At 43.0% G+C, this 18,905-nt stretch overlaps 1 protein-coding gene across 2 annotated transcripts in view; it reads left to right on the forward strand.

Annotated features, from left to right (window-relative positions):
• The window catches only part of CFAP61 (cilia and flagella associated protein 61), a 285,028-nt gene that overhangs the window by 165,652 nt on the left and 100,471 nt on the right, over window positions 1-18,905 (forward strand). For both annotated transcript variants that reach the window (XM_043602984.1, XM_043602985.1), the window contains one exon: window positions 5,078-5,205. In XM_043602984.1, coding sequence (XP_043458919.1) covers window positions 5,078-5,205 — 128 coding nt within the window. The remainder of the gene's footprint in view (window positions 1-5,077; window positions 5,206-18,905) is intronic.

Here is an 18,905-nt window from a genome sequence, read left to right on the forward strand (position 1 = left end):
ATCTTCAGACAAAGAAAGGAAAATCTGGCTTGACTTAGAGGATCTTCCATACCTGATGGTATGGTTTGTTTTGTTTTGTTTTTATTTTTGTTTTCATTTTTGGTTTTTTTGCTATGGAAACCTGTGGCTTGAAGGAATCTAAAGGGAGGAAATATTCTGGTTTCCTTCAAAAACTGACTGGAACTCCTGCTTATGGGAAAAATAAACCCTTTATAAAGCAGCAGAAGCCATCTTAATTTGCGGTCATCACTGAAAGACATTTCCAGGCTGGGAAGAATTTTTTTCAAGGTATTTAAAAACCATCTACCCTAACAAAAGAAAAATGTGGTTTTTTCAGGTCACTTCACCATACCTGACGATGAATATGTTTTTAATTAAAGTCTGGACACAAAACTGGCTTACTGAAAATCATTGTGATGCCTGATCACTTTCCTGAGACACCTACCATCATTGGTACTGATGGCTAACTCTTGACACCCCTGAGGCCACTTTATGTATTCAGCAGTTAGAAAGGTGATTTCTGAGGCCTGGCAGCTGTTGGTGTTAAAGCTATTGTGTGGGAAACAAAAACCATTCTGTTCTGTTCCCCAGCCGCCTTTGTATCATTGATACAGGAGCTATTTCATAAATGGGTTATAATTCTTTACCAGGGAATTTCATTACTGCCTATGCTTCAGTGTTAATGTGCACTTCCAGATAGCAGAGGGGAATGTCTGAACATACCCCTGTGGAAGGAATCTTGGAGTTCTGACCTCTGTCAAGATGCTGGCATTTTAAGTCTGTTAATTGGACCTGTGATTAAATGCCATCATACTGAGGGGGTTTTGGGGTGACAGTGGAGTTTGGAGCTGACAGCCAAGAAAGAATTCTTGAAGACATCTTTGGTGCAAAAAGATGATTTTATTAAAGCACAGGGACAGGACCCGTGGGCAGAAAGAGCCGAACTGGGGTTGTGAAGACTGACTGATTATATACCTTCAGGTTGGGAGGGGTTAGGGACAGTGTAAGTCTCTAAGGAATTTTGGAAGCAAGGTTTCCAGGACCTTGAGGGGCTAGCTGTTGTTAGGCAAACATCTTTTATTACTGTCTAGTAAAACCTCAGTCATGAGACCCTTCAGATGTACGTCAGGTGCCATATGCTTGGAATTAGAACTGCCAACATATACTTGGAGGTTAAAGATAAATGAGGCTTGCAAAGTAATTTTTATGTGTTTAAGGAGACACAGGATCCTGGGGGGTCAGGCATAATGTTCAGCTCTTTTGCCCCTAGCAAAATATCATCATCAAGGCAGCTGAGCTCCTACAGGGAGGTCACTCTGCCTGTTTCAAGGACTTGTCAAGGGGCTGTAGGCAGTAAGGGAATTTAATTTTTCATTTGCCTTTGTTTCCCACATCTCCATGGCAAGCACTTAAACCCCCTTACATCTTGATGAAGGTGATATTAGGAAACAGAGTCTATAGGTTGGTTTCTGGAGATTAGGCTATGGATAAGATTGCCTTTTTCTTCCAGTTTACTAAGTTATCTGTAAACTGAAGGAGATTCCTGTCCTGCATGACTGTGATCTCTATCAGTCAGCCACTTGCTTTCTTTCCTTCCCCCCTGTTCTTGGGCAGTCAGGAGTGTCCAAGGAATAGCGTACATATCCCCCCTGGGGGAGGGGTTGCTGTTAGCCTGTACTTTGCCCTCAGCTTGCCCCACACTCTCTCATCAATACCAACTTCTATGCTCCCAGTCTTCCTTGCGGTAAACCACCAGACCCAAGGCTGGCTGGAGTGTGAATCAGCTGCCACCCTACCTGTCTTGGAAATAAATCAATCAAAACACAGTTCATGGTGGCACCCACATATACTGGAATTAACTGCTTTTCTCAAAAAATTCTTCATTGACCCCTCTTGGGAAATTCTTCTAGGCCAGATTAGCGTGACATTTATTTGGAGAACAGACATTTTTTCACCCAAACGATACATTCATTATTGTCATTTGGAAAATGTGTCAGGTTAGGGAACTTTCAGTTGCATATAGAAGAAACAAGCTGTCCTAAACAACTGAGGAAATGTGGTAGACTGCATCCTTCTCCCCAGCTATTCCTCTCTCCCTGAGCTCTGCCCTTTGAGGTTCCTCCCACTACAGGTGAATCTCCTTCCCCATCTCATGGGTAGTGGGCTCAGCCACATGACTTGCTTTGGCCAGGCTGAAGAGGTATTGCTTAGTCTTACTTTATGCACTTCTACCATTGCCAGAAGAACATTTGCCAGCTATCTCTCATCAAAATAAAGACAGGGAGATGTGAGGCCAATCTGGAATCTGCAAGTTGGAGCCAAACCCAGCTGAATCCAGCCTTCAGATGTACTGTAACCCAGAGATGCATGAGTGAGGAAAAACAACAGCTGTTTTAAGCCAATGCCTTTTGTGGTAGTTTGTTATGTAGCACTACTGTGGTAATAGCTGACTGATATTTATTGCTCATATAATTGAAGATTCCAAAGGCAGTGTGGGTTTCAGACAGAGTGTGAAAGGAGTTTCTTTTTTTTTTTTAATTTTTAATGTTTATTTATTTTTAGAGGGGGGGAGAGAGAGAGAGCATGAATGAGGGAGGGGCAGAGAGAAAGGGACACACAGAATCTGAAGCAGGCTCCAGGCTCTGAGCTATCAGCACAGAGCTGGATGCAGGGCTTGAACCCACGGACCATGAGATCATGACCTGAGCCAAAGTTGGTCACTCAACCAAGCCACCCCGGTGCCCCTCTTTTTCTTTTAATGTTTATTTATTTTTGAAAGAGAGAGAGAGAGAGAGAGAGAGAGAGAGAGAGCGTGCAAGTGGGGGAGGGGCAGAGAGACAGGGAGACACAGAATCCAAAGCAAGCCCCACAGAACCCAATGTGGGGCTCAAACTCACAAGCTGTGAGATCATGACCTAAGCCAAAGTTGGAGGCTCAACTGGCTGAGCTACCCAAGAACCCTGAAAGGAATTTCTGTTCCATGTCTCTGTGATTCTGTTGGGGCTTCAACCAAGATTGTTTCCTGCTTGGTGTCATGATGACTATACCATTTCAGGCTTCACATCTATACCCCAATACTATCTAGAAGGCAAGAGGTTTCTCTTTTTCAACCACCATATAAAAGTCCTGGGATTCAGTCTGATTAGGCCAACATAGGTCATGTGTCTATTCTGGGCCAATTATTGAGCAAGGAGGGTATAGTTATGTGACTTGGTTTATGTCAACTGGAGTCCCCTCTTAAAGATGGGAGCAAGCTCAATCTCTTCCAGAATTAATGGTGTGCCTCATTAAAGGTGGGAGCATGCTGAAAGGCACCAGCAGCATTAATTATGGAGAGTGTAAAATATCCAAACATTACATTATATTACATTATTTGGGTCAAGACCTATTCTACCTCCATATTGCTAGGCTAGCTAGAGCTAGAGATAAGGGTTCTATCCTCTAAATTTCACATGTTCCTTCGTGGATGGCAAAGCATGTGGCCACATCCAAGCTACCTCAGGCACTGGAAGGTCAGTGGGAGCCAAGCTTTACATAGGACTTTACCATTAGCCTACTGGATTTCCAAACTCTTAGTAACTCACGATTTTAAGAAAATTCAAAATAGATTTGGTCTATTGGAATTTGAATATCTCTGAACTGTAGGATGAGTTAATGCTGATGTGATGAGAATTTAACTGAGTGGGGTGCATTGGTGTGGCTGTCATTCCACTGCCTTATGGACTCCATTGTAACTGATGAGAAGTCAGTTGTAATTCTTCCAGACATCAAATAAAAATGTATGTTGAATTAATGAATTAAAAATAGAACTAAGGTCAAACTGAAAAAAGGTGGGAGTAGTCGGTGGGGGGAGCCCATCCGACTCTTGTTTTTGGCTCAGGTCATGATTTCATGGTTCATGGGTTCACTGACAATGCAAAGCCTGCTCAGGTTTCTCTCTCGCTCTCTCTCTCCCTTTCTGTGCCCCTCCCCCACATGCTCTTTCTCTCCCTTTCTCTCAAAATAAACAAACTTAAAAAAAAATAGAACTAAGGACTATCGACACAATAGAACATCCTTTCAAGAATACCCTACTCTTTTTATCTCTTTGTAAATCTTTCCTTCATACATTTACTGCTTCCACTGAAGCCTTTGCAGGAAAGTGAATCAAATAAATCAACTCAAGAAAGTTTTCCAAACATGGGCATTAAAATGATGACCAGTAGGGGCGCCTGGGTGGCTCAGTCGGTTAAGCGTCTGACTTCAACTCAGGTCATGATCTCGCGGTCCGTGAGTTCGAGCCCCGTGTCGGACTCTGGGCTGATGGCTCAGAGCCTGGAGCCTGTTTCCGATTCTGTGTCTCCCTCTCTCTCTGCCCCTCCCCCGTTCGTGCTCTGTCTCTCTCTGTCTCAAAAATAAATAAACATTAAAAAAAAAATTTTTTTTTTAAATTAAATGATCGCCAGTTACCTTCTCTGCTTCTAAGAGTTCTCCTTGACCTCAGAGCATCTGAAAGTTTGAATAACTCTTAATCATCCAACATGTTTTTGTCATTCAACTAAGGTTTGTCATTCTACAAATTACTGAACACATGTGTGCAAGGCACTGTGCTAAGTGGTGTGAGGGACGCAGAATGGAAAGAATTAATATTTGCCTTAAATTACCCAACAATTGTAATCTCATTGTTGTTCAAGTTTTCAGGGTGATCTTGGACAGAAGGAAAGGTTGAGACCTTTCATAAAACTATGGATTCTTAACGAGCAACTTGTCTATCTTCTTGTGGGATTATTTACCTCATTGTTTCTAATCATAAAGGGCCTCAGTTTTGTAAGAAACATCCATCAGCAATAAGAAAAAAATTATGTAAACCAAGCATTTTTATGTGAGGCAGACTAGGTATTAGGTATTTTCCCAAACTCATGTTAATATCTTAAAAATTATTTTCCATAAATTTCACTATGGCTGTGCATGGGCATTTAGTCTGATTTGCCGGTAGTGTCCTGGTTAAATAACTCTTCTACATAATTGCCAATCTGGGAGCACAGACTCAGCTATATCTTCTTTAAGTCTCTCTTTTTCTTTGTATCTTTTATTCTAGTTGGGTTACGCCTTGAACCATACAAATAGAAAACTAACATTGGAACCGAAAATAACTGTCAATGCCAAGATTGTTGTGGTTGGTGCATCCAGTGTTGGAATTTCCTTCCTAGAGACGCTGGTATTTTGGTGAGTTGTTTTACTTTATTTGTTTGTTTTTAAATAGGCTCTTCTCTTCTATCTGAAAGGTTGTTTTGAAAGAAAAGACGTGAAGTTTTTTTGCCACCCCATATACCTTGCCTAGGTGGATTGATGAAGCAGTGAAATATTCTAGACTGAGGGTTGGCAAACTATAGCTCCTGGGTCAAATGTGGCTTTCTACTTGCTTTTGTAAATAAAACTTTATTGGAACACAGTCACATTTATTTATATGTTGTCTCTGTTTTCTTGATACAGTGGCAGATTTGAGAGACCATGACAGGGACTGTTTAACCTGCAATGCTCAAAATACGTACACTCTGACCCTTTCTAGAATTTTGCCAATGCTAGTCTATACTAGTGTTTCCCTCATTGGTTGAATCATAAGAATCACCTAGAGCATTTGTTAGACTCCCAGACTCAGCACCAGACAGGAACACAGAACACAGAATCAGGAACTCCCAGGGAGGGCTCTGGGGATCTACATTTTAGCAAGTGCTCCATATGATCAGGCAGATTTGGGAACCAGTTTTGACACTGCACATCACAAATAGGCTTTCTGAAATGGCAGACAAGCCAGGGCCTTTCTTCCATACCCTGCATTTTAGGTGCCAGGGAACAGAGTAAAACCCCCCAGGGAAGACTGAGGCCTTCACATCCCTTCAGTGCTGTTTTTTTTTAATCCTTACAGCACTAAATGGGTTTCCTTTAAGAGCACATTTTACTGATAGGTGATTCCCGAGAATTCTCAGCTTCCCCTGACTAGCTCTCCATCTGCTCACTGAATTTCAGCCCCTCATTGACAGGAAGAGCCCTGGGTTATTGTCCAAGAACTTGGGTTCATGGCCTGGCATCACCAGCACATGATGCGGAACCCTAGATGTGTTACCTCATTTTCTCTCAGACTTGGTTTCCTCATTTATTTTTTTTTTATTTTTTTAAAGTTTATTTATTTTTTGAGAGAGAGAGAGAGAGAGAGAGAGAGAGAGAGAAAGAGCAAGGGAGAGGCAGAAAGAGGGAGAGACAGAATCCCAGGCTCTACGCTGTGAGGAGCCCGACACAGAGCTCGAACTCAAACTGTGAGATCATGCCCTGAGCTGAAATCAAGAGTTGGATGCTTAAGTGACTGAGCCACCCAGGCATCCCTGCTCATTTATTTTTTTTTTAAAAACTCTCATAGATGTCTTTTAAAAAAAATGTAATGTTTATTTATTTTTGAGAGAGAGGGAGACAGAGTACAAGTGGGGGAGGGGCAGAGAGAGAAGGAGACACAGAATCTGAAGCAGACTCCAGACTCCCAGCACAGGGACTGATGCAGGGTTTGAACTCACAAATGGTGAGATCATGACCTAAGCCAAAGTCTGATGCTTAACTGACTGAGCCACCCAGGTGCCCCAATAAAGTCTCATAGTCTCATAGATGTCTTAAAAGAGCTTGACTTTGGAGAACCACAGACTCCTGAATCAAGAGTCCAGTTTTTTCTAAATCTCTTGCTCAGGATCACATGAGAAATTTTAGCTCCTGTTCAAAACTGTAGGTGCTAAAAGATAAGCAGAAGATGGGAAAAAGCTCCCCACTAGCACTCCTCCAGAAGCCAGCAAAAGTACTGGTACAAAGAAGATGGGTGAGGGTTAAGGGTTAGACAAGGAAAGGGGTGGAGGAAATGACCCCTACCAGGTGTTTGCACTTAGTTGATAAGGAGACAAGCTAATCCCAAATGGTTACTTTGCTCATTTGACATCACATTAACCAGATAAAGATTTTTTTCACTTTCCAGCCAATTTGTTCAGTTATCTGGATCATACCCCTAGTTAATCAGAAATAAGTCACATGTCATTATTGAAATTAGCAACAGAGCTCACATGCTTTAAATATTGTGGTCAGTCTATAGCAATCTTTCATTGTAAGAAAAAAATAATGAGAAGCACCCAGGAGCATCCATTTTCCCGTATGTGCCACACTACAGTTTGAGGGCTCTCCTCATTCTGAGGGGTCTCTTCATCTAAGACTCTGAGCAGCAAGTCATATGTGACCATTTCTGAGTGATTTATCAGTGTGGACTTGTGAAATAGTCAAGAAGTTACCAGAAACAGGTCTGAAATCTTCATTCAGCTACATACTTAGTCATGGTCTTATTTTAAATGATTACATTAAGATATATACATATCATTTTCTTTTTGTGGAATCAACTTAGATTTAATAAAGACAAGAATAAATTTGGATATAAGTACTTAGTTGATTAAATTCCTCAATCAGACAGACCTTTTTAAAGCATTTTAAAGTACTCACAGTTCTCTGTCATCATTACAGATTACGTATACTAAAAATAGACTGGTATCAGTTTACGGATCTTGAATCCTTCACAGAGGAAATAGTTTTCTCATTATTTTCCCTAATTATTTTAAATTAGCAATCACCATAGTAACCTACTGCATATTTTACTTACCAGCTTAACTGCATTTGAACTAGATGTTATAAATGATTTGACCCGAAATGAAATGGAAGTGATCACCAGACACTGGCCCCCAATGAGGATTGAATCCAGATTTTAGAGGCAAGATTTAGAAAAATTGCCCTCCTGAGTTCCTGCACCACACTATCAGACTCAGCTGAGGCACTTCAGTTCCTGCAAAACCCATCTGAGGCCCAGTACAGCAATCTCTTTTTCCAGAAAGCCTGATAATCCTGTCATCTGGAATCTAAACAGACAACTCTTTGTCCTTGTGTTGTGTGCATGCAAAAAAATTAGAAAGCATTTGTCCTCTTCAAAGGACACCAAAGGCAATCCTTGTACAAATTCTTACCCCTTGTTACATCCTTCTTTCCTCAAGTGCTAAGGTGCTACTGGGGGAGCTGAAGGGATTTGCCCTTAGTCATCAACTAATACGGTAGGACAAGGCTCTATGCAAGGGGGGAATAGTGAACATGATGTTTCAATTTTTTTTTTTTTTTTGTAAAGCATTCTATCTGGTCCTTTGCTGTTACCCATCCAGTTACATCTGCACAGACACACCTTATCTCTGGTTGTCAGGCCTGTGGGTCCCCCTGCATCTTCATGTCCTTACCCGGTCAAGGTCTCCTGGGCCCCCGGTTCCCAGTGACATGTATGACAAGTGTTTTCTTAGGGACACATACCAGTAACCCTTGGGGTGCTCCCACCCTTCCACCCCTATTCAGTCTTCCAGGGCTGAGCTAAAGAGCGGTAGCCTTGCTCTCACAGCTTCCTGCAAACTCTGTCAGGCTTCCTGAGGCTCCTGACTGGCTGATGGAGAAGGGTGGGGGTGTAGGGTAATTCAGGGTCAGGGTGAGCCTCAGCTAATTTGTTCCCCGTGCCCCAGGGCATATGCATTTATCTTCTTAGGATACTGTGTCCAAGAAACTTCAAGAGGAGCCCAGGAGGGAATGTATTTGGGCCCCAACATCCCACCCTATGGCCAGTGTGGGCTCAAGCCACATGCATATCCTGGCCTTTCCTGATAACCTTCCCTGCAGGGCACAGATTTCCATGGTGATCACCAGGAGCTGAGTAGGAGACCAACAGCTGGCATCGAGTCAGGGCCAGGGGAACTTACTTGGTGTAGGGCATAAAGAGGAGGAAACCCCTACTTACCTATGGTGTAGAGGTGAATTATTTAGGTTCTTCAGCATCCCAAGACATTCACATGATTGACCTGAACTATTTTTAAATTATGGTTCTCATGATTGATAGGTCATGTTCACTTGGCTGCCCCACTTCTTTGAGAATGAATGTTCTTGGCTTGGACAGTATAAGTATTTCATATATATTATCCTTCTTAGTACTTGTATTAATAAGACTTGTCTAAAACCCCAATCATGGGGAAAAGCAGAAAGAACCTGGCCTCAGCTGTCAGCCCCCTTCTGCTGCCAGCCCCCTTCTGCTGCCAATCAGTGCTATGGCCTGTCTTCCTCACTGTGCTGAGAAGGTCATGGCAGGGACTCCCATGGTCCTGCCAGCCCAAAGTTCTGTCACCCAAGGAACACCAATCTTAACTGAGGCCTAAAAGGAACTTCATCTTCTTGGTTCACAGCCAGGCCTCAAGGTGAGCATCTATCACCTGTCAGGGAAACACTATTTCCTGGAGGAGAGCTTTGCAACGAAGTCTGAAAGCTCTTTTCAGAGAGCAGGAGGCTCTTTCCTGCAAAATGTTAAGAGGTTGTATTTTCACCAGCCACCTCACGCATGAAGTCCCTCTCTGCCGAACCCCCAAAATGTCATGCTTTGAATACTTCAAGCTTTCCACTGAAGTACTCCAAAATCATTTTTTAAAGAGAAAAGGAGAAATGCCATGCCCCCAAAAGGGTGGGTGGGAACCAGGTCTGTGGACTTATCTTACATTTCACGTCCTTCTTATAGTGTGGCCGGTGGAACAGCAGCGTCACCATCACCTGGGAGCTCGCTAGCAATGCAGAGCCCCAGGCCCTGTCCCAGACAGTGTCCCAAGTAGATAGCACCCCCCCCCCCACAAACAAATTACACAGAACGGTTTCTTCGCTATCTCTAGGGCATGAACTCACTGAGCTGAAGCAGTTACTGGTTTATTCTGTTTCAGCTCTTGTGTCTCCCTGCTTCAGTGCGTTACATTATTTACTCCTAATTATGGAGCAGCTCCTTTTAATCCATTGTTTTAAAATCCTTCCTAATTAAATTCTGAGGTAAAGAATCTCTTGAGGAGCCTGCAGTGGCATCCTGGGATGACAGTGACTGAAAGCAGCCCCGGGTGGTATCCCAACAACCCTTTGTGCGCCTAGAGAAACACACACTTGGATTCACAGAAAGCGCTGATGGGCGGGAGGGCCCAGGCCCACCTCTTCCACTTCTACCACCACAAAGAGTTTTCTCAACAAAAACAAAACAAACAAACAAAGACAAACCCAAAGAATCTCATCAAGGGGTAAAATCTCTGATTTTCTACCTAAACATGGATCCCTCATTAGGTTGGGTATGTGGGGGCCACTAAGAATAGCTTGAACTGAGGAGGTCACGTTTGCAGAGCCGCAGTTGTGCCCGGATGACCAGGTCTCCTGTTATGGGGCTGCATATCCGGCACAGCTGTGGGATCTGGCAGCAGCCAGCAAAGTGCTTGCAGCTTAATTAGACTTTTTTATCTTTACGTTTGTCTGAGGACATCTGAAACCTTCGGTGTGGCCTGTCACTAATTAGGTGACTAATTAAATAGTGCTTACTTGCTGAGCTCAGAGCTAAACCCCAGTGAAGAGGTTGGTGACTGCCATTGTTCTGTACTGTTGGTCTCGGCCCCGTGAACGGATGGACATGTGCTCTCCCTGATTGTCCTTTTGATACGAGGGCAAATGCAGCGTGGCGGCCAGGCCCATGGCACGTGCAGCACTGCCCTCCCAGGTGCCTGGGGAGCAGGCAGACTGGGCAGGTCACATCTTGCTGTATTGTTGTGTTGGCATCACAATGGGACCTGTCAGGGGCCCATACGGAGGCCCGTCTTGTGGCTGGAGTGGGGGGGAGTAGGGACAGCTACGTGTCAAGCTCAGAGGGTCTGGCCTTCCCAGGCAGAAAGACCTGACATTCTGCCACTGGAAAATAATGACCAGACTCCCTGGTGTTGTGAATCACAATCGAGTTTCCTAAGTGAATCCAATATTTAAATGTAATTAATTATAAATGAAAAAAATCTTCATTTATTGAAATTATCCACTCCTGTTCATTTCAGGATAACTCTTCTTATCTCCTACCTTCACCACTTTAGAGACTCTGAACAAAAGAAAAGCAAGACTCTTTGAGCAATATTAGGCCTTTTTTGGGATCAGCTTATTGTCATTTTTTGTGGGGCTTTTTCATGATTCTTTGAGGCTAAGGATGTTAATTAGGGAATGTATTCTTCATGATCACACAAAACATAACCACAGGTGTCAACTGAGTAATAAACTCACTCACTCCGTCTCCACCCTCTACTATTGTTTCATTTTCAAATGATGTCGGCACCTGCCTTCGGTTACATTCCTTCAAAAGCTGAAAACAAAGAATGTGGATGCAAGCAGTTTATTTGGGGGCCATCCCAGGAAATCACCTGAGAGAGCAGGGTGGTGAGGTGGGAAAGGGAGGGAAGTCAGCAACACCCCCAAAAAGCATTTGTCAGCAGGTTGCTGTGGGCAACTGAGACTCAATCCTATACTGGGACCCTTCAAAGGACACAATGGAGAGTGGCCCCTCTTTGTGTGAGGAAGCTGCGGTATTTACCCACCAGTTCCTGTCCTTCTGGTCACATGGTCACCCTGAACTGTTCTTCCAGCCTGTCCCTCCAGCTCCCATGGTCAAAAGATGTCCCCAGGCGGACAGGAACAGGAAAGCAGTGGGGTGGGAGAACCTTTTGCAGTTGATATAGGTAGGCTCCCTACCATCCCAATTTCTTTAGTCAGTTCTTTCTTTCTTCTTCTTCTTTTTTTTTTTTTTTTTTGTAAATTTTTATTTATTTTGGAGACAGAGAGAGAGACAGAGTGTGAGCAGAGAGGGGCAGACAGAGAGGGAGACACAGAATCCAAAACAGGCTCCAGGCTCTGAGCTGTCAGCACAGAGCCTGATGTGGGGCTTGAACCCACCAACAGTGAGATCATGACCTGAGCCTAACCGACTGAGCCACCCAGGTGCCCCTAGTCTTGTTCTTAATTAATATTCAGTTGTCCTTTGGTGAAATACAGGAGCAGAGATGAAGGCAGAGAAAAAGCAAGGCTAGATAAGAAGACTGTGTCAAGAAGTTTTCAAGGCCACCTCTCTTCCCAGGCATTCTTGTAGCTCTAAAGAGGATCCAGTGTACTCCACCAGAAACCTTGGCTGGAAGAAAAGGTGGCCTTAAAAGCATGTGTTGGCAAATACTTTATTTCTAATTTGGGACAGAGATAAGGTTAGATCAGTAGTTTTCAAACTGTGGTCTGTGGACCAGCACTTCTGCATTGCTTAGGGATCTGTTGGAGATGCAGATACCCAGATGCCACCCTATAAGGATTGAATCAGAAATGCAGGGGGAGGTGTGGGAATCTGTGTTTTCACACCCCTGGGGGTCAGGATCCAGGAACCACTGAGTTAGAGAGCTCTCCCATGACTGATGGGGCCCAGGAAAATCATCCAAAGTCTGTGAACCTGTTTCTTCACCTGTACAATGGGGAGAGAACCCAGAATCTCTCCTCCTACACTGGCACGAGGGTTAAATCAGGTGATAACACACAAAGCATCTGGTAAAGCCTATCACTCCAAGCTTATTAGACTGGCACCTCCCCACTAATTAAATTTACATATCCAGTTTCCTTGTGGGAGCCTCACATTGTCTCTAATAGGAGGGAAGAGCCTGGGGAGGTAGGGTCTTCATATGGAAGATACTCTCTCCCCTGAGGATTTTTTTTTTTATTTTTTTTTCAACGTTTATTTATTTTTTTTTTGGGACAGAGAGAGACAGAGCATGAACGGGGGAGGGGCAGAGAGAGAGGGAGACACAGAATCGGAAACAGGCTCCAGGCTCCGAGCCATCAGCCCAGAGCCTGACGCGGGGCTCGAACTCACGGACCGTGATATCGTGACCTGGCTGAAGTCGGACACTTAACCGACTGTGCCACCCAGGCGCCCCTCTCCCCTGAGGATTAAGGATGAATCAGAGGTGTTTCTTGCCAGTATATGTGTCTGCTCCCTGCTAGAGGTCCTGGTCTGGCAAAGATGTTCTCTTGAAATTCAGTTAGGGGCGCCTGGGTGGCTCAGTCGGTTAAGCATCCGACTTTGGCTCAGGTCATGATCTCGCGGTCCGTGAGTTCAAGCCCCGCATCAGGCTCTGGGCTGACAGCTCAGAGCCTGGAGCCTGTTTCAGATTCTGTGTCTCCCTCTCTCTCTGACCCTCCCCCGTTCATGCTCTGTCTGTCTCAAAAATAAATATGTTAAAAAAATTAAAAAAAAAAAAAGAAATTCAGTTAAAATGGCTACCATCTCTGATTTACCATCAGGAGTACCAAGCAAGCCGACCAATGCTCTGTGGTGTTTCTGTTTTGCAAAAGTGCTTGACTGCAGAGAAAACTGGTGTTATGCCCTGCCCTGTTAGCTGTCTACCCAGGCTGAGGGATAGAAATCCCTTATGGACCAAAGACTCTCATGGTCATAATGGCCACATCTTTGGCTCCCACTGACCATCACTACCTAATGGGTTGCCAATGGATGTTTCTTAAGCCCTTTCATGATACTTGGATGCTTTTCAAACATTAATCTGGACATATTTTGGGTCCTCTCTTTTGCCACTAACCTCAAGTTTATCATGTAAGTCTTGAGGGGGCTCTGAGTGCACCCCACACCCCAAACCCAGGAATTCCACTGCATTAAAAACAAAACAACAAAACAAAACAAAAAACAAGGCCAAAACAAAAAAATTCACTTTTTACTTATGTGTCTCAAATATTTAACGGATCATATACTTCCTTCATTGAAACTTATATTAAACTCTACCCACCTTTCCTATGCACCCAAAATCACTGGGAGCCCCTCACTTTTCTGTGCCTAGAACAGTGGTTCTCAAAATGGAACACCAACATGGACATCATTTGGGAACCTGTTATAGAAATACAAATTCTCAGGTCCCACCCAAGACCTACTGTATCAGAAACCTGGAGAATGGGGTCTAGGGATTTTTGTTTAAACAAGCCATCCAGGAGTGACTCGGACTTTAGTGGCACTAGGTCAATGCCAACTGTCCCCATCCTGCTGTCCGCACCTTTCTCATGTGCAGCCTCACTTCCCAAAAGACAAAGGACACCGTACACACTCAGTCACAGCTCCCTGACCCCAACTCAGCTCTGAATCCACCAGTCACTTTCTTGCATCCCTATACCTTCAACCGATTACAGAAGTGACTACAAGCACTTTGAGGGAACAAGGAGGTGTCAAACTGGCCCTTCTCGTACACCGTTTGATATTGGGTGGCAGTTTGGAGAAGCCTGGAGACGTGGTAGAGGTGTCTTCTGTAGAGGTGTCAGGTAGTCCTTCTATAGAGGTGTCAGGTAGTCATACCCTCTGGGGGATTGGAGCGCTTGGAGTCACCGTTGAAACCCAGACAAGGCAAGGCCAGTTACTGGGCACATGGCTTCTGGAGACCGTGTTAATCCCTAACTGAAATTCTCTGAAGATAATTTCTCTCAAAAGGACGACCAGAATCTTTCCAATCCTTACCAACATAGTAAGGCACTTGTGCTAAAAAAAAAAAAAAAAAAAAAAAAAAAAAGCCCTGAGTTTCCTTTTATTTTAAGAACTAACGATGGAGAAACATGTTATGATCAGCGTCCTAGACATGAGCGTAATGTTGAGCAACTTTTTCTCTAAGCAACAGATTATGAAAATTCCAGACTTAACAACTCTACATCAGAGCTATTTGTGGGGGTGGGGCTGGGATGGGGGTGGAGGTGGAGGTGATAGTTATAAAAAGAGTTTCCTAGGCCCCTATTCCTGAAGCTACAATTCCAGGAATATGTATTTTTAAGAATCCTCAAATAATTCTAACATGCACCTGGGTATAGTAACCATTTATGTAGACATTTCCTCAAAATTGGCAGCTCTTATCTGTAAGCAAACTTATTTCCCCCTATAATTGCTCATTGTAATTAACCTGTTTTTATGAGCTTATTTTCCAAACCACATTTTCTAATTCTCAACAAATCATATATAACTTCTATGTCATATCATTACTTCAGGGCTTACTTACTAGGCATAATTATTAACTTATCATTAAACATGACATAGCTGAAGTCATTACCCCATATCATAGTATTTACACACTAAATTGGACCTAGTAGAAAGCATCTCATATACTTCATGCTTAAACTATCACCATTAAGAATAAAGGTTCAAGAATATATAAATGCCATGCATGAGGAAACCTGACCATCTGGTGTCTATAAAGCCTTGTAACCACGAGCATTTGCCCCAAGCAGCAAACCTGTCCTTATCCCCACCCCACACCTCCACAAGTGACCTCATCACTTTTGGATCCCCACAGTGCTCTGTTCTAGTCTTAAGGAACTGATTGATTGGTGTCTTACATTTTGCCATCTCTTGTGTGCCGAGGCTTTCCAGCTGGTCTTTCATAACTGCTGTCTTAGTATCTACATCTTATATATGCTCCATGTATATAAAAATATGATCAGAGTACAAATGTGTAACATTTTTACTCATATGTACATAATCATTTCCCGTAAATTATAAAGCAAAATCCAATTTCATCTTAGTTTGTTTTGCCAGACTTCCAAATTTTATTCTTATTCGTTAAGTGACCATTTCAAACATTACATTCATTTTCATTTTTTCAGTTAGGATTTATGTGTTATTTTTATGCAGAGATACACAAGCTTTTCATCTGAGTTCCTGAATCCCCATACCTTCCTTCCCCTCCCCCTCCCCCCGCCCCCAGTCCCTTACCCTGGCCACCACCCCCTCCCTGAAGGGTCCCTGAAGAATTCACAAAGCACCGGCAAACAGACATTGTTGGGTTCAGTGTTGATTCTAGATCCTTGTCCCAGGACATAAGCCTGGATTCAGGCAGGTTTGAGATTTGCTTCTTGGCCCCTTTTTCCAGGCCCCACCCTGGTTCCTACTGGGGCTCCCATGAATAGGAGAGCCATGCAATATGGCACCGAAGAGAAGAGAGAAAAAAGGTCAGGGAGAGAGATTTGAACTTCTTCTTTGCCCCATGAACACTCCGCCACTTTTAGAAGTGCTCAGAATCCTTGACCCCACCCTCTTCAGGTCTTTCTTTCTTTGGTCTCCCCCTGGAGGTCCGAGTGTGCCACTACTGACAGCCAGGAGGCCATGGATGCAGCTGTTGGGCTATATTTACTAAGACAACAAACAGGAAGTGGCCAAGGACATTGTCAAACAAATCTCTTTGTGAGCTAAACAAAATAATATTGCTGAAGAAAGTTAACAATTTTTCAGGGAGAACCTGGTAAATTCTCTTAAACACCTTATAAATATTTTGACTTGTTTTGCCCTCCATTTTTCTTTTGGTATTGGGAGTTCCCAACTTTTAGGTTCCATCTATAGCATGTCACCATTAATTTTGTGACATTATGTGATAGCATTAAGACTGAATCAGATCGGAGTTATTTTTTGACTATTTAAATAAGCAGTTAAGTTAAATAGCTGTCTTGAGCTAGGATTTACTGTAATTTGGTAAACATTTTTGTCATTGTTCTGAACAATTCAGAAAGCAGAGATTTTAGTAAATTGTAACATTTAGATTGATGTGGGATAATTATTTTCTCTCTCTACATTATCTATTCAAATAAAAGCATTAATGAAAGCAGTTAATTAAATCACTGGCTTTGGTTGCCCTTGCTATGCCAAAAAAAAAAACCCACAAAAAAAAAAAAAAAACCCAGCCAGGAAAAAATTAAAAATAAAAGTAATAAGCATTCACTTGGCAGGCTGACAGGTTTATACTGCCCAGAAGGGTAAGCAACATGAAAAGTTTTATGTTTCTTTTATCATGCTCACAGTAAATTGGCAATGTGACCCCTTTATTTGAAGGATAAGGATGTTTAGACCTAATTTTGTAGCTGTCCCCCTGAAGCATGGAATGAAACGCAATACCTTTTACTTATTTCCCTGGATACTCTAATCCCTCCCTGCTTTACACGTATCTCTGAGCTGTTCCTCCCCTTGTATCCACAGCAACATGAAATCCCCACTGGAATTATCCGCTGCGAAAATGCAGGTGCGCTTGTTTAATGTTTCATTGGCTTGAGCACTTCACTTGAACTTTTTTTTTTTTTTTTCACGACACAGTGACCTTTGATTTTGGAGCAGAGGACTCACAGTGATGTTAGTATTGTTTATATACAGTAAGCCAACACCACTAGATCTGAGAACGGTGTTGTCTCTGTGGTCCTGCTGTTCTGCCATTTTGTCTACTGTATGCCCAAATCCAAGATGTACCCTGTGACTCACTGTTCTGTTTGTAGGAACTTCTAAAATATTCACTGGTCATCAGATTAAAAGTCTTAAACATTTGATCTCCATATGTCACCCTCAGAAGAGCTAAAATCTAACAACTGCACATTATAAACTTTATGATTTTGGACCAATATTCTTAGTTATAAATTAAGAAATGTTTGGATGTTTCTGAATCAGATTAAAAAATTAAATTAAAAAAACACAAGGTTGGAGGAAAAAGTGGACACATTCATAGAAAGGCATGAAAGAGGGAACCTTCACTGAATAGCAAGAAGTTTAATGAGGTTAGTTTAGTCCCCAATACAAAGGCCTTATATACCGTGCTCATGAATTTGGACTTAATATCTTAAATCACTTTAATTAAATAGTTATTCATTTAAAATGCTTTATGTAGCAGGCAATATTCTAAAGATTTTTACAGATACCGTCATTTAATCCCACAGCACCCCTATAAGGCATTAGGTTCTATTATTCCCATTTTACAGACTAGGACACTGAAGCACAGAGAGGTTAAATAACTTGTCACTCGCCCAAGGTCAGAAACCTAGTATGCTAGAGGCTGGCATCCAACTGAGGCTGACTCTTGAGCCCATAGTCTTGGCCACTCTGCTCTGCTACTATCAAAGTGGTGAGCAAACATGGAAAATTAAAACTAGGAACTATTGAGATTGGATTTAATTTAAAAAGAGGTTTTCGGGTCCCCTGGGTGGCTCAGTTGGTTAAGTGTCTGACTTCAGTTCAGGTCATGATCTCGAGGTTCATGGGATTGAGCTTTGTGCTGGTGACGTGGAGCCTGCTTGGGATTCTCTCTCTCTCTCTCTCTCTCTCTCTCTCTCTGTCTCTCTCTCTCTCTCTGTCTCTCTCTCTCTCTCTCTGTCTCTCTCTGTCTCTCTCTCTCTGCCCCTTCCCCATTTGCTATCTCTCTCCCTCAAAATAAATAAATAAACTTTAAAAGAGGCTGGACGTGGTGACCAGTTGTGGAAAGTGAGAAAGAGGGTGGGAGTCTGAAGTTGGCTCTCAGATTCCTAACTTGAGAGGTGGTTAGTTGATCATGCCTTTGACTGAAATAAAGGAGCAATGGAATGGGACTACATACTGATTTGGGGATACTTGTGAAGCAGCCACATTAGGACTGATAGGCCCTTGGAAATTGGGTTTTGAGCTCAGAAGGAAGCTTTCATGCAAATACGTAAGATGAAGTCATGGTGGTAGATAACATCACCCAGGGAGATAGGCACGAAAACTGGGAAGCTTGTGAGCAGGGAGATGGGCAAAGGAGGAGGAGCTGGTAAAAAAAGCAATAATAAGAGAGAACCTGAAGATAATGTTGCCCCAGACAGCATGTTCTATGGCTGCAGCTTTTGGGTAGGGCCTCCTTCCTGGCCCCAGCTGTCACCATTTCTTCCATTCACATCAGTAATGGCATCCGACCATTGCTAGCTCCTGGATGACTCCCCCTTCCCCTTTCAGTTCCCAGAACCCTACACATACATCTGCCTTTTCTCATTTGAACCACATGGTGTCAGCCACCTATTTCCTCCTCCAAGCCCACCTAGCCTTCCTCCATGAGTCAGTATGAGTAGAGATTTCTAGTTGTTTCCCAGTATTTATTCTGCACTTTGTCCTTGGTAACAGAACATTGGGCAATATGGTTCTTTAAAAAAAAACAAAACAAAAAAAACACTGTATTTCTCTTTGAAAAACCATATTTTCCAGGCTCCCT

Source organism: Prionailurus bengalensis, chromosome A3, assembly GCF_016509475.1.
Source record: "Prionailurus bengalensis isolate Pbe53 chromosome A3, Fcat_Pben_1.1_paternal_pri, whole genome shotgun sequence".
NCBI classification, from domain to species: Eukaryota; Metazoa; Chordata; class Mammalia; order Carnivora; family Felidae; genus Prionailurus; species Prionailurus bengalensis.